This window comes from Monodelphis domestica, chromosome 5 (assembly GCF_027887165.1).
Source record: "Monodelphis domestica isolate mMonDom1 chromosome 5, mMonDom1.pri, whole genome shotgun sequence".
NCBI classification, from domain to species: domain Eukaryota; kingdom Metazoa; phylum Chordata; class Mammalia; order Didelphimorphia; family Didelphidae; genus Monodelphis; species Monodelphis domestica.
The window spans coordinates 205789258-205804300 of NC_077231.1; the positions used below are offsets into that span (position 1 = coordinate 205789258).

General features: G+C 35.7%; 1 protein-coding gene across 2 annotated transcripts in view; it reads right to left on the reverse strand.

Annotated features, from left to right (window-relative positions):
• Nucleotides 1–15043, reverse strand: part of CHCHD3 (coiled-coil-helix-coiled-coil-helix domain containing 3) — a 356184-nt gene that overhangs the window by 288583 nt on the left and 52558 nt on the right. For both annotated transcript variants that reach the window (XM_001367264.5, XM_016426166.2), the window contains exon 3: nt 2349–2418. In XM_001367264.5, the coding sequence (XP_001367301.4) occupies nt 2349–2418 (70 nt within the window). The remainder of the gene's footprint in view (nt 1–2348; nt 2419–15043) is intronic.

The following is a 15043-nucleotide window of genomic DNA, read 5'->3' on the forward strand; positions in this document are numbered from 1 at the left end:
AAACCTATGGGAGGAAAAAAAAGGAAATGCTGTAGTATTATACTGAAATGGTCTATTTTAGATGATGTTATGCTGGCTTTCTCTGATCACAACTTCCTCTTCTAGATTTTCCACTAAGCATGTGTTTAATCATAAAATTTAAAAGCTTTCAAGACCAAAATTTGAGATTATTGGCATAGAGCTTAAAGATTCTAGTCTTATTTTAATGATTGAAAACTGGGAAATGTGCCCTCTTCCAATCCTGAACTCCATACTCTTAGATCACAGTAGCTACACCATTATTATATACTCGGGGGTTTTTTAGTCCTTAAAATACAGTTTATCTTAATAAGTTTGTCACATACAACCAGATGCTCTCTTATCTGTTTATTTACCTTTGCTATCAGTTCCCTATTATCATTTATATTAATATATTTCAAGTCTTTAAAATGTTCCTGTTAAAAAATTCTGGGCATCTATTCCTATGATTTTTCACAAGTACGGGGACCTTCTTCTATGGAAACTCTTCCATTAAAAAAAAATCAGCTTGGCAATTGCTCTATAATTTATAGTCTTAAGAAAGTTTACAGGGGGCAGCTGGATAGTTCAGTGGATTGAGAGCCAGACCTAGAGATGGGAGGTCCTGGGTTCAAATCTGGCCTCAGACACTTCTCAGCTATGTGACCCTGGGCAAATCACTTAGCCACCATTGCCTAGCCAATACACCAATACACAGTATTGATTCCAAGACAGAAGGCAAGGGTTTTAAATTTTAAAAAAAAGTTTACAAGGGCACAAGTTTTAAATGACAACGAAGGTTAAGCAGCTAGTATGTAATAAAAAGCAGGGCTTGAATCTGACTCTGAGTAATTCTTAATATACAGCATTATTGTTTATTAAGCATACTTTACTATCTTCTAATTTCAAAAATATTAAAAATTTAATAAAGAACACATTTGGTAACATGACATTATCCAGAATATATGATAAACAAATCTCTATTTTCCAGTATCACTTAAAGCAAATGAGCTCAGGAAATACTAGGCATTAGGACCAGTAGATCATTTCTATAAAAGTTCAAAACAATTCAGAAAGAGTATAAATATTATTATGATCATTTTAAATTTGAGGAGCTAAATTCAAAGAACTGATTTATCTAAAGTCACACAGATAATGAATAGAAGGCTAAAGATTAAAAATCAAGACTTCTGATTCAAAGGCAGTGAGTGCCCTTTGCATTCTGCCATGTTTCTTCTCCCAGAACTGGATCACATTAAAAAAGAGTTAGAAAGAATCTCAAAGGCCATATACCTCCTCATTTTGTAGAGGAAGAAACTGAAGTCCGTTGAGTTTAAGGGACTTTCCCAAGGTCAAATAAGTAATAAGCATCTGATGGATGATTTGAATCCATACTCTCTGACACGGTCAGACCAAGAATTATGAATTAGCAGGAAAGGGGGTAGCTAAGTGGATTGAGATCCAGGCCAGAAATGAGAAGTCCTAGGTTCAAATCTAGCTTCAGATACTTCCAAGCTGTGTCACCCTGGGCAAGTCACTTAACCCCCATTGCCCAGTCCTTACTGCTCTTCTGCCTTGGAACCAATACACTGTATTGATTCTAGGATGAATGGTAAGGGTTTAAAAAAAAAAAAGAATTAGCAGGAAAATATGTGCTTTATTTTTTAAATGGTTATTTTATATCTATACAAAACCACCAGAACTCCAAGAGATTAATGTCGTGGGTCACACCACACTAAGGGTTGGTCCAGAGGGTCGGAGTCACAACTAGATAAAATCAGTCCACTAACAATACAATACTTAACCAAAAGTTTACTTATCAATAAATAATCAGGATAATCAGCAAGAACATAGTACTGACTCCAGTAGACAGTCTCCCTAGATTCATGCAAAACTTATCTGTTCTGCAGGGTTTGTTAGGTCAAATAGAAATGGTGACTCACAAGGCAGTGAGACTTTCATTAAGTCTGAAGAAACCTGATTTCTCATTGCCCATTTTTTTATGTCCTAGAAGACCAGTAGTATATTCAATGATTGATGACCTGTTCTCCAGGGCCAATCAGACTGGGGACAGCTTCTCCTACTTTGATGGAAAAACTAGCTGAACTTGCATAGCAGGGATCTTAGTAGATGGTATTCCTATCCCCTATGTATAAAAGTTGGAACAGTAGCCACAAAGCATTTTTAACTTGTATTCCAGACAAAAACAAACAAAAAGTTAAATCACTATTTTAAAGAAAGGCTAAAATTTTGAATATACCAAGCAGAAAGACTCATTAATTTTTCTGTAAGAATTATAAAAATGATATGGTTATATCATTAAAATATCTTGAATATGCCACAAAACAAACCTTTTCTGACTTTCAGAGTCCTTCATGGCCATTTCTTCAGCTACTCTTCTTCTTATTCCTTCTTCATTAACTATAATTAAGGAAAAAATGCATAAGTAATTAAACAAAGAAAATATGTCAAATTCTATCAAGTAAGTCTGTCCTTGGAATGAAAAAAATCATAATACTGCAGAAACAATGTAATCAACAATTTCCTAATGGTTTTGAGGTAGTTTTATCACCAGTCTACAAATAAAAGGATTTTACAAGCAATTTTTAAAAACTTAACTTAATCTCAAGAAATTATTCAATGCCTAGAAGGACATGGGCCATTACATCAAGTTATTTTTAACAAGATTTATAACTTTTACAATTGTCTTGGAAGTATAGAGACAGGGAATGATAAAGAATAAGCAAGATCAAGCATACTCAATGTAATTCTCTTTCACCATATCTACTATTCAGTTTTCTCCAGATATCTATTAACTCTAATTTTTCTAGCATTTCATTCACTTCCCCTACTTCTTTCTTATTTATTTTTTGGTTGGATTTGTCTAGTTCTGAAAGGAGAAGGTTGAAATCTCCCACCAATATGGTTTTACTATCTATTTCCTCAAGCTCTCAAGGGTGTAAATTCCAGAGCAGAAAAGTGGTAAGAACTTGGCAATGTGGGTTCAGTGACTTGCCCAGAATCACACAGCTAAGAAGTGTATGAGGTCACATTTGAAATGAGGCCTCCAGTCACTTAACCCCCACCACCTAGAACTTACCACTCTTCTGCCTTGGAACCAATATACAGTATTGATTCTAGGATGGAAGGTGAGGAATTAAAAAAAAAGAAAGAAAGAAATGTTATAGTCAAAATATGAGCTCCCATATTAATGACTGCAGTCAGGATCATTCAATACCCAGAAGTAATAATAATCTTAAAAACAATGTTGATCACAATAATAAGGACTTTTATAATCTTTTAAGGTTTGCAAAGTCTTTAATAAATATTACTTCATTGAAGTAATGAAACTGAAGAGGTCAAATGTCTTGTCCATTATGACATAGGTCTTGTTGTCCAGTACTCTTTCAAGTGCACCATCTCACTATCTTCTACTATAAACAAAAACAGATTATGGAAGTGTTCCAAAAGGCAAAAAAAGAGAGGCTTAAAACTAACTTACACCTCAAAGCAAAATATGGTCATCCAAGGAGAAGGGGACCAAACCTTTAGTGGAAAAGCATTTCTGATGAAAAGTGCTAAATAGGAACTCTGAAAAGTGAACACAAAAGTCCAAAGTAATAAAAAAAGTTTTGTTTTTTCTTTTTAATTGAACAAGAGGTAGAAACTATTTAATGATGAAGGGCTATTTCATATTAAGAAGAGAAGAAACAAGTTTTTCTTCAAAATCTTTAAGTCTTGAAAGGGTACTGAGAAATCTGAGTAAAAAAAAAAAGTCCTAGGAGTGAACATTTTCTATTCTCGGGATTTTAATGGGAAAGGAAAGGAAGATAAAAAAGAATACAGAGCTATAAAAAAGGAAGAAGAAAAGAAAGATATCTACTATGTATCATAGTTAGAATGACAAAAAGCAGTATAAATTTGTTAGACAAGTTAAAGGGAGGAGTGGGCATCAGATGAGTTTTCTTATTTGAAATGGATACATGCATGCATGTGCACACTCACATATACATATAAAATGTAGTTTGGTGTAATATTCATCAATTTCTACAGCAGATATTCTTAGCTTTTTTTTTTTTTGTCAGATCTCTTTGGCAATCTGGTGAGGCATACTAATCCCTTTTCAGAATCAGGTTTTTAATGGGGGATTAAAAAAAAAAAGCCCAGGATTACAAAGGAAATCAGTTATACTGAAATAAAAATGTGATTTTTTCTCACCATCCAAGTATACAGACCCCTAAAAACTATCAGTAGACACCACATGAGAAACTCTGCTCAATAGAGAAACAGGTATGGATAGAAAAAAGGATTAAAAGAATAAGATCAGCGATAGAATATTTTAAAGCAATTTTTTTTGTTTACTTTCTATCCTGCTACAAATTCTAAGACAGAAAAGTAAGACTTGGGAAACATGATAAAATGACTTGCTCAGGGTCACACAGTTAGGAAGTATCTAAGGCCATTATATGAACCCACTTCCTCCTGATCCCAGGACTGGTGCTCTATTCACATTGCCACCTCACTGCCATGCAAAACGAACTTTTAATATTAAAGTGTAAATTAAAAGGAAAAAGAATAAAGAAAAGAATGAGATAAAAGGCATACCTGTCAACTGAGGAATGGTTAAATAAATTGTGGATATAAGTGGAAAAGAATATTATTGAGTCAATAAATTTGGATAAGATTGTTTCAGAGAATCCTGGAAAGTAAGGACTGATCGAAAGTGAAGTGAGCAGAATCAGAAGAATAATTAGACCAAGGACATTTCTAACAAACTGAAAAAAAAAATGAAGCACACTGAGTGCCTTCAAGTTTTTTACACAATGGCACCATTTACAAAGAAAATTTAAAATATTAAAAAGGATATTTAATTAGCAAGCTTATAATTACTTGAAACAATTTTCAATTTAAATTTATTATGGAATTTATTAAGCAAACCATATTGTATAAATATTTTTCGTCCTAATAAAAATACTTAAGATGCATAATGCTAGGGCTTATTTAAAAGTATATATTTTTATTTTCTACTTAATTGGGGGGGGGGGGTTAAAGAAGGAGATTGGATTCTATGGTTTCAAATTTTCTGGAAATGGTCATTTATACCCTTTGCCCTACTACTGGTCCAGCTGCGTTTATTTGGGGGATTTAGTGGAGTAGCTGGTCCCCACCCATGGCCTGGAGAGCAGCCTGATCAGCCATTCCTGCCTGCAACTTGGCCAAATCCAGCTAAGCAGCAGGCTCACTCCTCCCCCACTGCTTCAAACTCCTACCTCAGCTGCAGCACCCTGGGCCCACCCTGGTGCTGCTACTGCCTCCTGCAGCTGCTTTCTGCCTCTTCTACCAACCTGCTTCTGATCTACCTGGTGAGTATAAGCTTCCCTTTCCCCAGCCCAGCACAGAAGGGAAGCCTTATTCCCTGCTTGGTACCTGGTTGCCAATTAGCCTCTACCAGGCTTTATGCCCAGGCAGGGAGGGTCCTGGCCCTCTTTCAAAAGCACCAGCCCCTCATTACTTTACCAAACCTGTATTATTCCATCTCTCTCAGACCCTGCCTGATTTTGGGGGTTCATATCCTACATTTTGGTTTCTGGCAGTCCTTAACACACCTTCCCCTGAAACCCACCCCTAAACACGCCCCAAACCCCTCCCAGTTGTAGTGCTGCCTCTTGGCCACTACAGGACAATATTGAGCCCTGATTGTTTCTTACTTTTTTCTGTCTTTTCTTCTTTTTTTCCTCTTTTCCAGCTTAACTTCAGTGACTATTTGCTATCACTAGAGTGCAGCAACAAATAATTTTTTTTAATTTCCCTTTTTTATGAATAAAAATCCAATTAAATCATAAAAAATAAAATGAAATGAGCAAAATACCCTCATCTTACTCTACCCCATCCCTTTTAAATAATAATAAGTAGAAAATAAATCAATAACAAAATATATGCTTTTTTTTTTATCAAAATGCTAAGCAACATAAATGCTACAATTCATGAAAGTCTTCTGCTTTTTGCCCAATTAGAGGCATAGAAGATGCCAAATTTCCCCCTTCTCCTTGTACTCCTGGGAAATTTTATTTTTCTGATCTTCAATATTAAGACAAAAAATGCTACTATGCAAGAGATTAAAGCAGAAATGAAGGCCAACAGGAAAATTCAAAAAAAAATTTCAAACATTTACGTGATCTAATGAAAAATACTGATCCCATCCAAAACAAGTCTGAATTTTGCAAGCCTGTTCCTGAATGACAAATAGAGGGCAATCCTAATTCTCCCAAAATGGAGATGAGACACATCTCTCGTTTACATCAGGTACAGATCCATCTCTCTCATACTCTGCAACATCTCTCTCTCTCATGCTCTGCAACTCCTGGTTGATCTTACTTCCCCTGACCCTTCTTCTAATCCCCCATCCTCTCCTGTCCCTTCCTTCTCCTACCCCATGACCAGCCTTAACCCCAAAGAAATCTCATCCTGCAAAATACCTGTTCCTACCCATGGTGCCTTGGTATCCCTAGAGTCAACTTCTGAGAGACTACAGCTATTGAATGATTGCTATGAAGGACTTTTTCCCTTAAGAGAAGTGCCCGAATTAGGATGGAATGAGGATGTGGTGACCCTAAAACACCATATACCTCTCATTCCTCAAGAAATTAAGAGAACTGAAATATAATTTACCTTGTTTTGGATGCAAACCTCTCATGGTAACAAAGAAAATGGCTAATATTTTTTATCAATATGACCCATCCTATAAGGATGTTGGGCATTTGCTCAATATTTTTCTAACATAATATGAGAAAAATAAGATTCTCTCTCATGTTAACAAGATCCAAGGGTGTGATGCAGCACACTGGCAATCTCAGGATCCTGAATGGGATTATAACAGTTCTGAGGAATACTTGCAATTAAATCGGTGTAGGGAGGCCATTATAAAAGCTATGTGAGAATGCTCCAAGGATAAGGAAGCATGGTCAAAATATGAAACCCTTAAGACAATGAAATGATAAGACACCCTCATAATTCATGGATAAGCTCATTGAGATTGGGGACCTTGATATTCCAAAAGATAAAGATACTAAGCAAATAAAGAGACATTTTATCAACCACTCTTGCAGGGTGGTACAAAGTTATTTTAAGACCCATTGCCCTCGGTGGCCTCAGATGGACCTTAAAGAGTTGAGGAACACTGATGTTTATGTCTTTAAAGGCCAAAAAGAAGAGCAGGAAGAGGATAATAATGTCATAAAAACCTTGAAAAAAGAAATCAAATCTTTAAAGGATAGGCTTGATAAACATGACAAAGGGCATGATGTTCAACTAATGGAACTAGTCCCTGTCCAAGAATCTATGAGCCCCCTAACTGCCAGTTCTGTCAGAGGAAGGGCCACAAAATTAAGAAATATAGGCTTTGTTCCAGGCAGTAAAAAAAAAAAAATATGCGCTGGAAAAATTATTAAAGAAACAATTATAGAAATAATAATTACAATGGTAATTTCAGATATTGTAACTTTATAACTGATAACAATAATCCTAGGGACATAAATCAGGCACCTGACAACTCATACCAAATGACTCCACAGCAGTATATTTTGATTGGAGCTGACCCCCAAACCACCCAGGGTGCTACTGCCCCTTGGGGGGAAGCCCAAGGAACTACCCAAAGATTATGAAGGTGTATGGGGGAGGCCCACAGGAACTAGAGGATATAATCTTTGATTTTTCCAACCCTGACATCTTACTGCCTATTGTCCCTATCCATTGCCCCTCCCCCATACTGATGAGCCCCAAGTAACATTAAAGGTTAGTAACACCCATTATGTTTGTCTTTTGGACACTGGAGCTTCCCGGTCTGTATTGAAGAATATACCTGATTCGGATTGCAGTTCCATTGATTCAATTAATGTCATGGGGGTATCAGGGACACCCCTAAAGGTTCCCATACTTTCCCCTAGAAGAGTGTCCATAGGACCACTTAATGTGGAACACTCTTTCCTCTTAATGCCTGCCTCCCCCCTAAATTTACTGAGGAAAAATCTTTTATGAAAGCTTAGAGCCACAAAAACTTGTTCTCCAGATAGCTCTATGACACTGGAACTTCCTGAGGAATCCTTAACTTTACTACCTGTACTTCTTTTAGATGCTCATGAAATGAAGGAGACTCCTATTTTTGAGATCCCAACTGATATATCGGAGTCTCTCTGGGCCACATCATGTTCTGAAGTTGGCCTACTTAAATCAGCTGTCCCTGAACAAATTCAAATAAAATCTAGCCCACCTCCTTTCATTCCTCAATACCCCCTTTCAGATGTGAATCTTGAAATTTCTCAGACTTGTGAATGTTAAAAAAATTCCCCATTGGGGAATTCTCCTTTGGGACAATTCCCTTTTGGAACCACTCCCCATTTGGACAGTGAGAACTCTACTTAGATCAGAAATGTGAAGACCTCTACTCCACCCGTACTTAAGACTGCTTTAGGGGAGAAAACTCCTTGCTGAACAATGAAAAATACTTACACCCATACTTAAGCCATGCCTATTTTTAGAATTAATACAAAGGGGTGCTAAGTACCTATAAAGGTCAGGCAAACTTACATGGGAGAAAGAGGTGAGAAACTTACTCAGAGATTCTAACCTACTCAGGTGTGGATTACTAAAAGGATTAGTCTACTCAGGTGTGAATTCAGAATGGGCTGTCATTTGGAAAACATCTACTGTGATTGGTAGATGTAAGGACTTAGGGGAGGTGACATAGGAGATATTGCCCTTTAAATAGGAGCTCAGATAGGAGCTCAAGGAACTCATTCTGAAACATTCAGATGGAGGATTGAGCTGGTGAAATCAGCTGAGATGGTGCTGGCCTGGTGTCACTAGAATCCTTGCTTGGATAGATCTTTGGATAGATTAAGATATAAGGACTGATTGATCTTTTCTTTTAGGACTTAGGCCTGGGTTGGCCAGGGCTACCTGGGCTGGCCTATTCTTTTCTCATTTATTTCCTTTTTCTCTCTCTCTTTGATTCCTCATTGTATTAATTAATTAAAATCTCTATAAAACCCAGTTGACTTGGGTATATTTCATAATTGGGAATATTTCCCTGGCGACCACCTTATATATTGATTTAAAAACAAGACACTGTAGTGAAAACATATTTTCTGCGGTCACAATTTACTCATCCACTCTTATATCTACTACAATTTATATCTTCCACTATTTTAACTCACTACAGTTTATGGCCTTCAAGCATTTTAATTATTACAGTTTATGGCTCCCACTCTTTTAAATGCCACACAGAAGAGGAAATTGATGTAATTACACCTATAATAAATTCATTGATTAACCAAGGCATCATAATTCCTTGCAAATCTAAATGCAATACTCACATCCTGCCTGTTAAAAAGCCAAAACCGTGGCCCAATGACAAGCATCTCTATTGATTTGTCCAGGATTTGAGAGCTGTGAACAATCACTTTATAAAGAGACACCCTGTAGTCTCCAACATAAATACTGTTATTTCTTCTATTCCTAGCATAGCTACATACTTTACAGTAATAGACTTATACTCAGCTTTCTTTTGTACACCCATACATGAGAACTCCAGGCATATCTTTGCTTTCACCTGGAAAGATATGGGTTCGTTTGCCTCAAGGGTTTGTGGTCAGCCCCACCCTGTTCACACAATTCTTAACTGCTGATACAGATGCCATAAAATTTAAATACAGTCATTTAATTCAGTACATGGATGATTTTCTCTTGGCTTCACCAAATGCTGAAGCATGCCAAGAGGATAGTAAGCACCTCCTCTTAGCGCTACATAAGAGAAGCCACAAGGTTTCCAAAGACAAGTTCAGTGGCGCCTCCCCAAAGTACAATATTTAGGCTTCATTCTAACTGCTGGGTACCGTTTAATTTCTCACAAGCGTATTGAAAATATCCAAAAGTTAAGCCCTCCTACCACTAAAAAGCAATTGATGGCAATTCTTGGAGCAACAGGATTTTGTCGGCAGTGGATCCCTTGCTATGGGGAAATCACTAAGCACTTTGTAGTGCTCACAAAAAACTCAGTCCCTTCATGGTCGCCAAAAAATGCAAAGATTAAAATATTCAATACTCCAAATATTAATTTAATACTATTTATTAAAATTCACTTAGATCAATAAGATATTAAAAACAGAGAAATATTTTTTAAAGGCCAAAAAATAATTTCCTCCATGATGGTATGAGTGAGAAAGACTGCACAGGTAGGAAAAAAACTCAAAACCCCAATCCACATGAGGAGATGCAACAGGAAAAGGAAAAGAGGGTTGTAAAAATGTAGTCTCTACAGTTCAATATTCTAAATCAATATATTAATGATATTTGAATTGTTTCTTTTTGGCGGCTTGCATTGTCTCCTTGATCTGGGAGTTTGGAAATTTGACTATAATACTCCTGGAAGTAATTTTTTTTGGGATCTCTTTCAACAAAATAATCAAAGTAGTCATTTGAGTTCTATCTCTGTCCTCTAGTTCTAAAGTATCAGAGAGGTTTTCCTTGATGATTTCTTGAAAAATGATGTTTACACTCTTTTTTCTGATCATGGCTTTCAGGAAGTGTTATATTTAAAATTCATATCCACCAGTTATTATTTTTCATAAGGTTTATTAATAATCACTTGAGATAGAAAAGGTAGATAGGCATAAATTTAAAGTCTCTTTCTTACTCTAAGTTCTGACCACATGTCATCCCGCCTGCAGAAATCTCTCTCCCCCTCACCTCTTTGCTTCGGCCAAAAGTCTGTGCCAAAAGGCCCCAGGTGGGTTCTACCCACTTTCTTTTATTAGCATTCATGGATGTTCACAGACTCTGAGCTACCATGTGAAAAATTTTGATGAATCGGGTAGGCAGTTAAGGAAGGGGAGGGGATGAAATCCCCTCAACACAGTAGTCCAATAATTCTTAAATTATCTCCAGTGGATTTATTTTCTAGTTCAGTTATTTTTTTCCCCATGAAATATTTCATATTTTCTTCTATTTTTTCACTATTTTAACTCTAATTGTTTCTTGATATCTCATGGAGGTATTAGCTTCAACTTACCCAATCTAAAATTTTAGGGATGACTTTATTGAATGAGCTTTTATACCTCCTTTTGCATTTGGCCAATCTACTTTATAGAGTTTGTTCCTCTTTTTTTCCAAAGGATCAATTCTGTCTTTCAAGAAGTTTTTCTCTTCAGCACGTTTTTGTATTTCTACCAATTGGTCAATTCTGCTTGGAGGGTCCTAACTCATTGTGATCCACCCCTGCCCTGGTGCACTAGATCCCTTACGCCAGCCTTCTAAGGTGTTTTGGGCTAAAAAATTATTTTACCTTGTTTCTTATGTGTTACATTGCTCCAGAAATCTTTTTGAGGCATTTTATTACTGCCTTTTGAAGAGTAATTTGGTAGAAATCAGATAGGTGCCTGTACCTTCTCTGCCATCTTAGCTCTGCCTCACCCCCAAATTTATAAGTGAATATTTTTGTTTAATATGCTCAATTTAAGGGGAAACAGGAACTAATCAATAAAATGTTTTAGTTCTTTGACATCTAGCCCAATGTGATTTTTTTTTTTAAGAATGTTTCTTTGGGATGGCAAACCTTTAGTTGGAGACTTGAAAAAAGATACAATGGATATTAATACAAGACCTCTGAAACAATTATAATCTGGTCACATCACTGGCCTATATATAAAGACTCGGAAAAATTCACATTAACCAAAGAACTGAGCCCTAACAAAAGTTGCTTACTTCACAAAAGTTCAAAATCCTAGATAATACTCTTATGAAGTAATTATAGAATAACACATCAGAAAAGGCTGTCCATATAATGAAGAAAAATAAGGTATATTTAAGGAAAAACTCAGTATTTCTAAGTCACTAAATTGGAAGAAATTTCAACTTTTTATTCTCAAAATCTGGAGAAAAAAAATCAGCCACATAGTCAAATAAGTTCCTAACATGAAAAGTTTAAAATTTTAAAAACTAAATCAAGTATAAACATAATAAACAAGAATGAGTGAATATAAACTGTACATTTTTTATCATTAAAACAATATCATTACCCCAAAGAGATAATGGACACAAAGACTTGTACAAAAATATTCATTGCTGCGCTCTTTGTGGTGGCCCAAAACTGGAAAACGAGGGGATGCCCATCAATTGGGGAATGGCTGAACAAATTGTGGTATATGTTGGTGATGGAATACTATTGTGCTAAAAGGAATAATAAAGTGGAGGAGTTCCATGGAGACTGGAACAACCTCCAGGAAGTGATGCAGAGCGAGAGGAGCAGAACCAGGAGAACATTGTACACAGAGACTAATACACTGTGGTATAATCGAACATAATGGACTTCTCCATTAGTGGTGGTGTAATGTCCCTGAACAACTTGCAGGGATCCAGGAGAAAAAAACACCATTCATAAGCAAAGAATAAACTATGGGAGTGGAAACACCGAGAAAAAGCAACTGCCAGAATACAGAGGTTGAGGGGACATGACAGAGGATAGACTCTAAATGAACACTCTAATGCAAATACTATCAACAAAGCAATGGGTTCAAATCAAGAAAACATCTAATGCCCAGTGGACTTACGCGTCGGCTATGGGGGGTGGGGGGAGGAAAAGAAAATGATCTATGTCTTTAACAAATAATGCTTGGAAATGATCAAATAAAATATATTAAAAAAATAATAATAATAAATACTTATTAAATTAAAAAAAAAACAATATCATACAAAATGTAATGCTACATTTCTTTTTGATAAAGCTGATCCAAAACTCTACTACTTTGAGAGTTCTGTTTAAAAATGGTTTGTCTGAAAATATTCTTTTCCGCTTTCAATATCTGAACATTTTCTCAAATAAAACTTATTAAAACTAAAAGGTCACTGTTTCAGCTTGTACTACTGAAACAGAAACAGAGAAAAGGCCAACTTTACCTATTAGCCATACTGTTATTTTCCACATATTCTTTAGGGAATGGCAAGGTTTGAGAAAGGGTGTGGGGGCAGAGAGGGAATAGCTAAGAATGATTCATGCCACAAATTAGATCTCTGCCATGGAAATTTGCAGTGTTATTTCAAGACTAATAAGATTGATACTATATTTTTAAGTAGATATACAAAAAATCTTCTTTTAAAATATTTTAAAATGAAAGGATATGTTCTAAAAGGCAAGGATACCTAACAGAAATACTGGCATTTTGGCAACTGATTATGAATGGTTTTAGTTACTACACAGGACATTTTAAAAGTAGCTAAAGTTTTGTTTCAGATAATATAGCCCTTAACTATAATAGAACATCATTTAAATACATTCTATAAGTAAAAACTGCTTACAATTATTAACAAGATATACTGACCTATATACAAGGTCTACTAACTCAAAAATTCTCAAATGTATACTCCATAATTCTTTTATTCTTCTCAAGAGCTGGGACTGTCTTTTACTTTTCTTTCTATCTCTAACTCTTAGCACAATGTCTGGCACACAGTATGTGTTCAATAAATGTCCATTAACTGTCTCTTTACTCTCTTAAAAAAAAATTAAGGTTTGTATGCAAATCCATTATTTAAGGCTTGATATTTATTTAGTCATCAGAGATAAAACTATGCAACCCAAATCCTCAGACTGCACATCTAGAATTTATACCAAAACACACAAGTCAACTATGATTACATCATTTCTTAAATATGGCAGCTCTTTCCATTCTTCTGCTTCTGCCATTTTGATGCCACAAATGAATTACATAAAAATAAACTATAGTAAAAAAATAAATTTTCACTATAAATTCAAAATAGATTTGCAAGAAATAAATTTTAAATATCATCTTGCCTTCTCATCTATAAAAAGAAGGGGGTGGACTAAATGATCTTGGAAGTCTCTTTCAGCAATAAATCTTGACTCCTCCAAAATGGAATAAAGCAAGATATAGACAAGTTATTTTTGTGACTAGCATATTTTAAAATACTTAATAAATTGTTTACTAAGACCATTCATCATAAAGAAATGCATTTAAAGATAAAAATCTCAATCCATGTAAATACTTTAAGACAAAACCAGCAAAACCAGTCCTTGGTGTGAGAATTCCCTTTTCCAAAAAAGATCTCAAACCATCTATTACTAACATCCTCAAGAGTTAGTTACCATCCCTGAGGCTCATGGGATGGTAGTGATATTCTGAGGTCACAAGGCTATTGATTCAGATGCAGGATTTGTACTCAAGTAGTACTGTCTTCAAGTTCAGTATTCTATCTACATGTCTCTCATTCCTCTCTTATATTCTCATATATTATGCCTCTCATATATTCTATATACCATGATGCCTCTCATTCCTCTCTTGATTGCACTTCAGACTTCCTTTATCATGCCTCAGAAATCTCATTATCCTGGAAGCTCAATTTAGCCCACACATTGGAAGCACTTTGGCCCAGAAGCCTCTCTCTATGATTGAGTGGCTGCTCCTAGAATCATCATTTAAGGTGGGAGCACAGACCAATCTTGTCTTCACTTATCTCCAGGCTACACTCTAGGCTTTCTCTTACCAAGGCACAAAACCCAATACTTTCTTTATTAGAAAGGGAACTCTTTGAGATTCACCTTTTCAAAGTGTAATGTTTTCATATTATGAATTTGTATTCCTAGAGTTTAACCCAGTCCCAGGCTTAAGAAATGAAAAATGAATGACAGTTCATTTATTAGTAGGAAAAAGTAACATTATAATTGGAGAAAATAATATGGATTAAAGATTTTTTTTTGAGGACAGGAAAGAAAAATAGCCGTCATAAAATATGGAAGACACTTTGTTTCTTGAGGCTACATGAATGACAGAGAGGGTATTTTAGCAGAAGTGTGTTTTCAAGGAAGGACCATGAAATGTGATGGAGCAGTGATTGACAGGAGAGAATCTGTGTAGATTCTTAGAATCTTGGAGGAGGTGTGGATCTAGAAGTTCATCTGCCAGCTCAAGGGGTGAATTCTTGAGGAGAAGCAACTCTGAGACTTTACTGAAGTAAACCCCACTCCTGCCAAGGATTT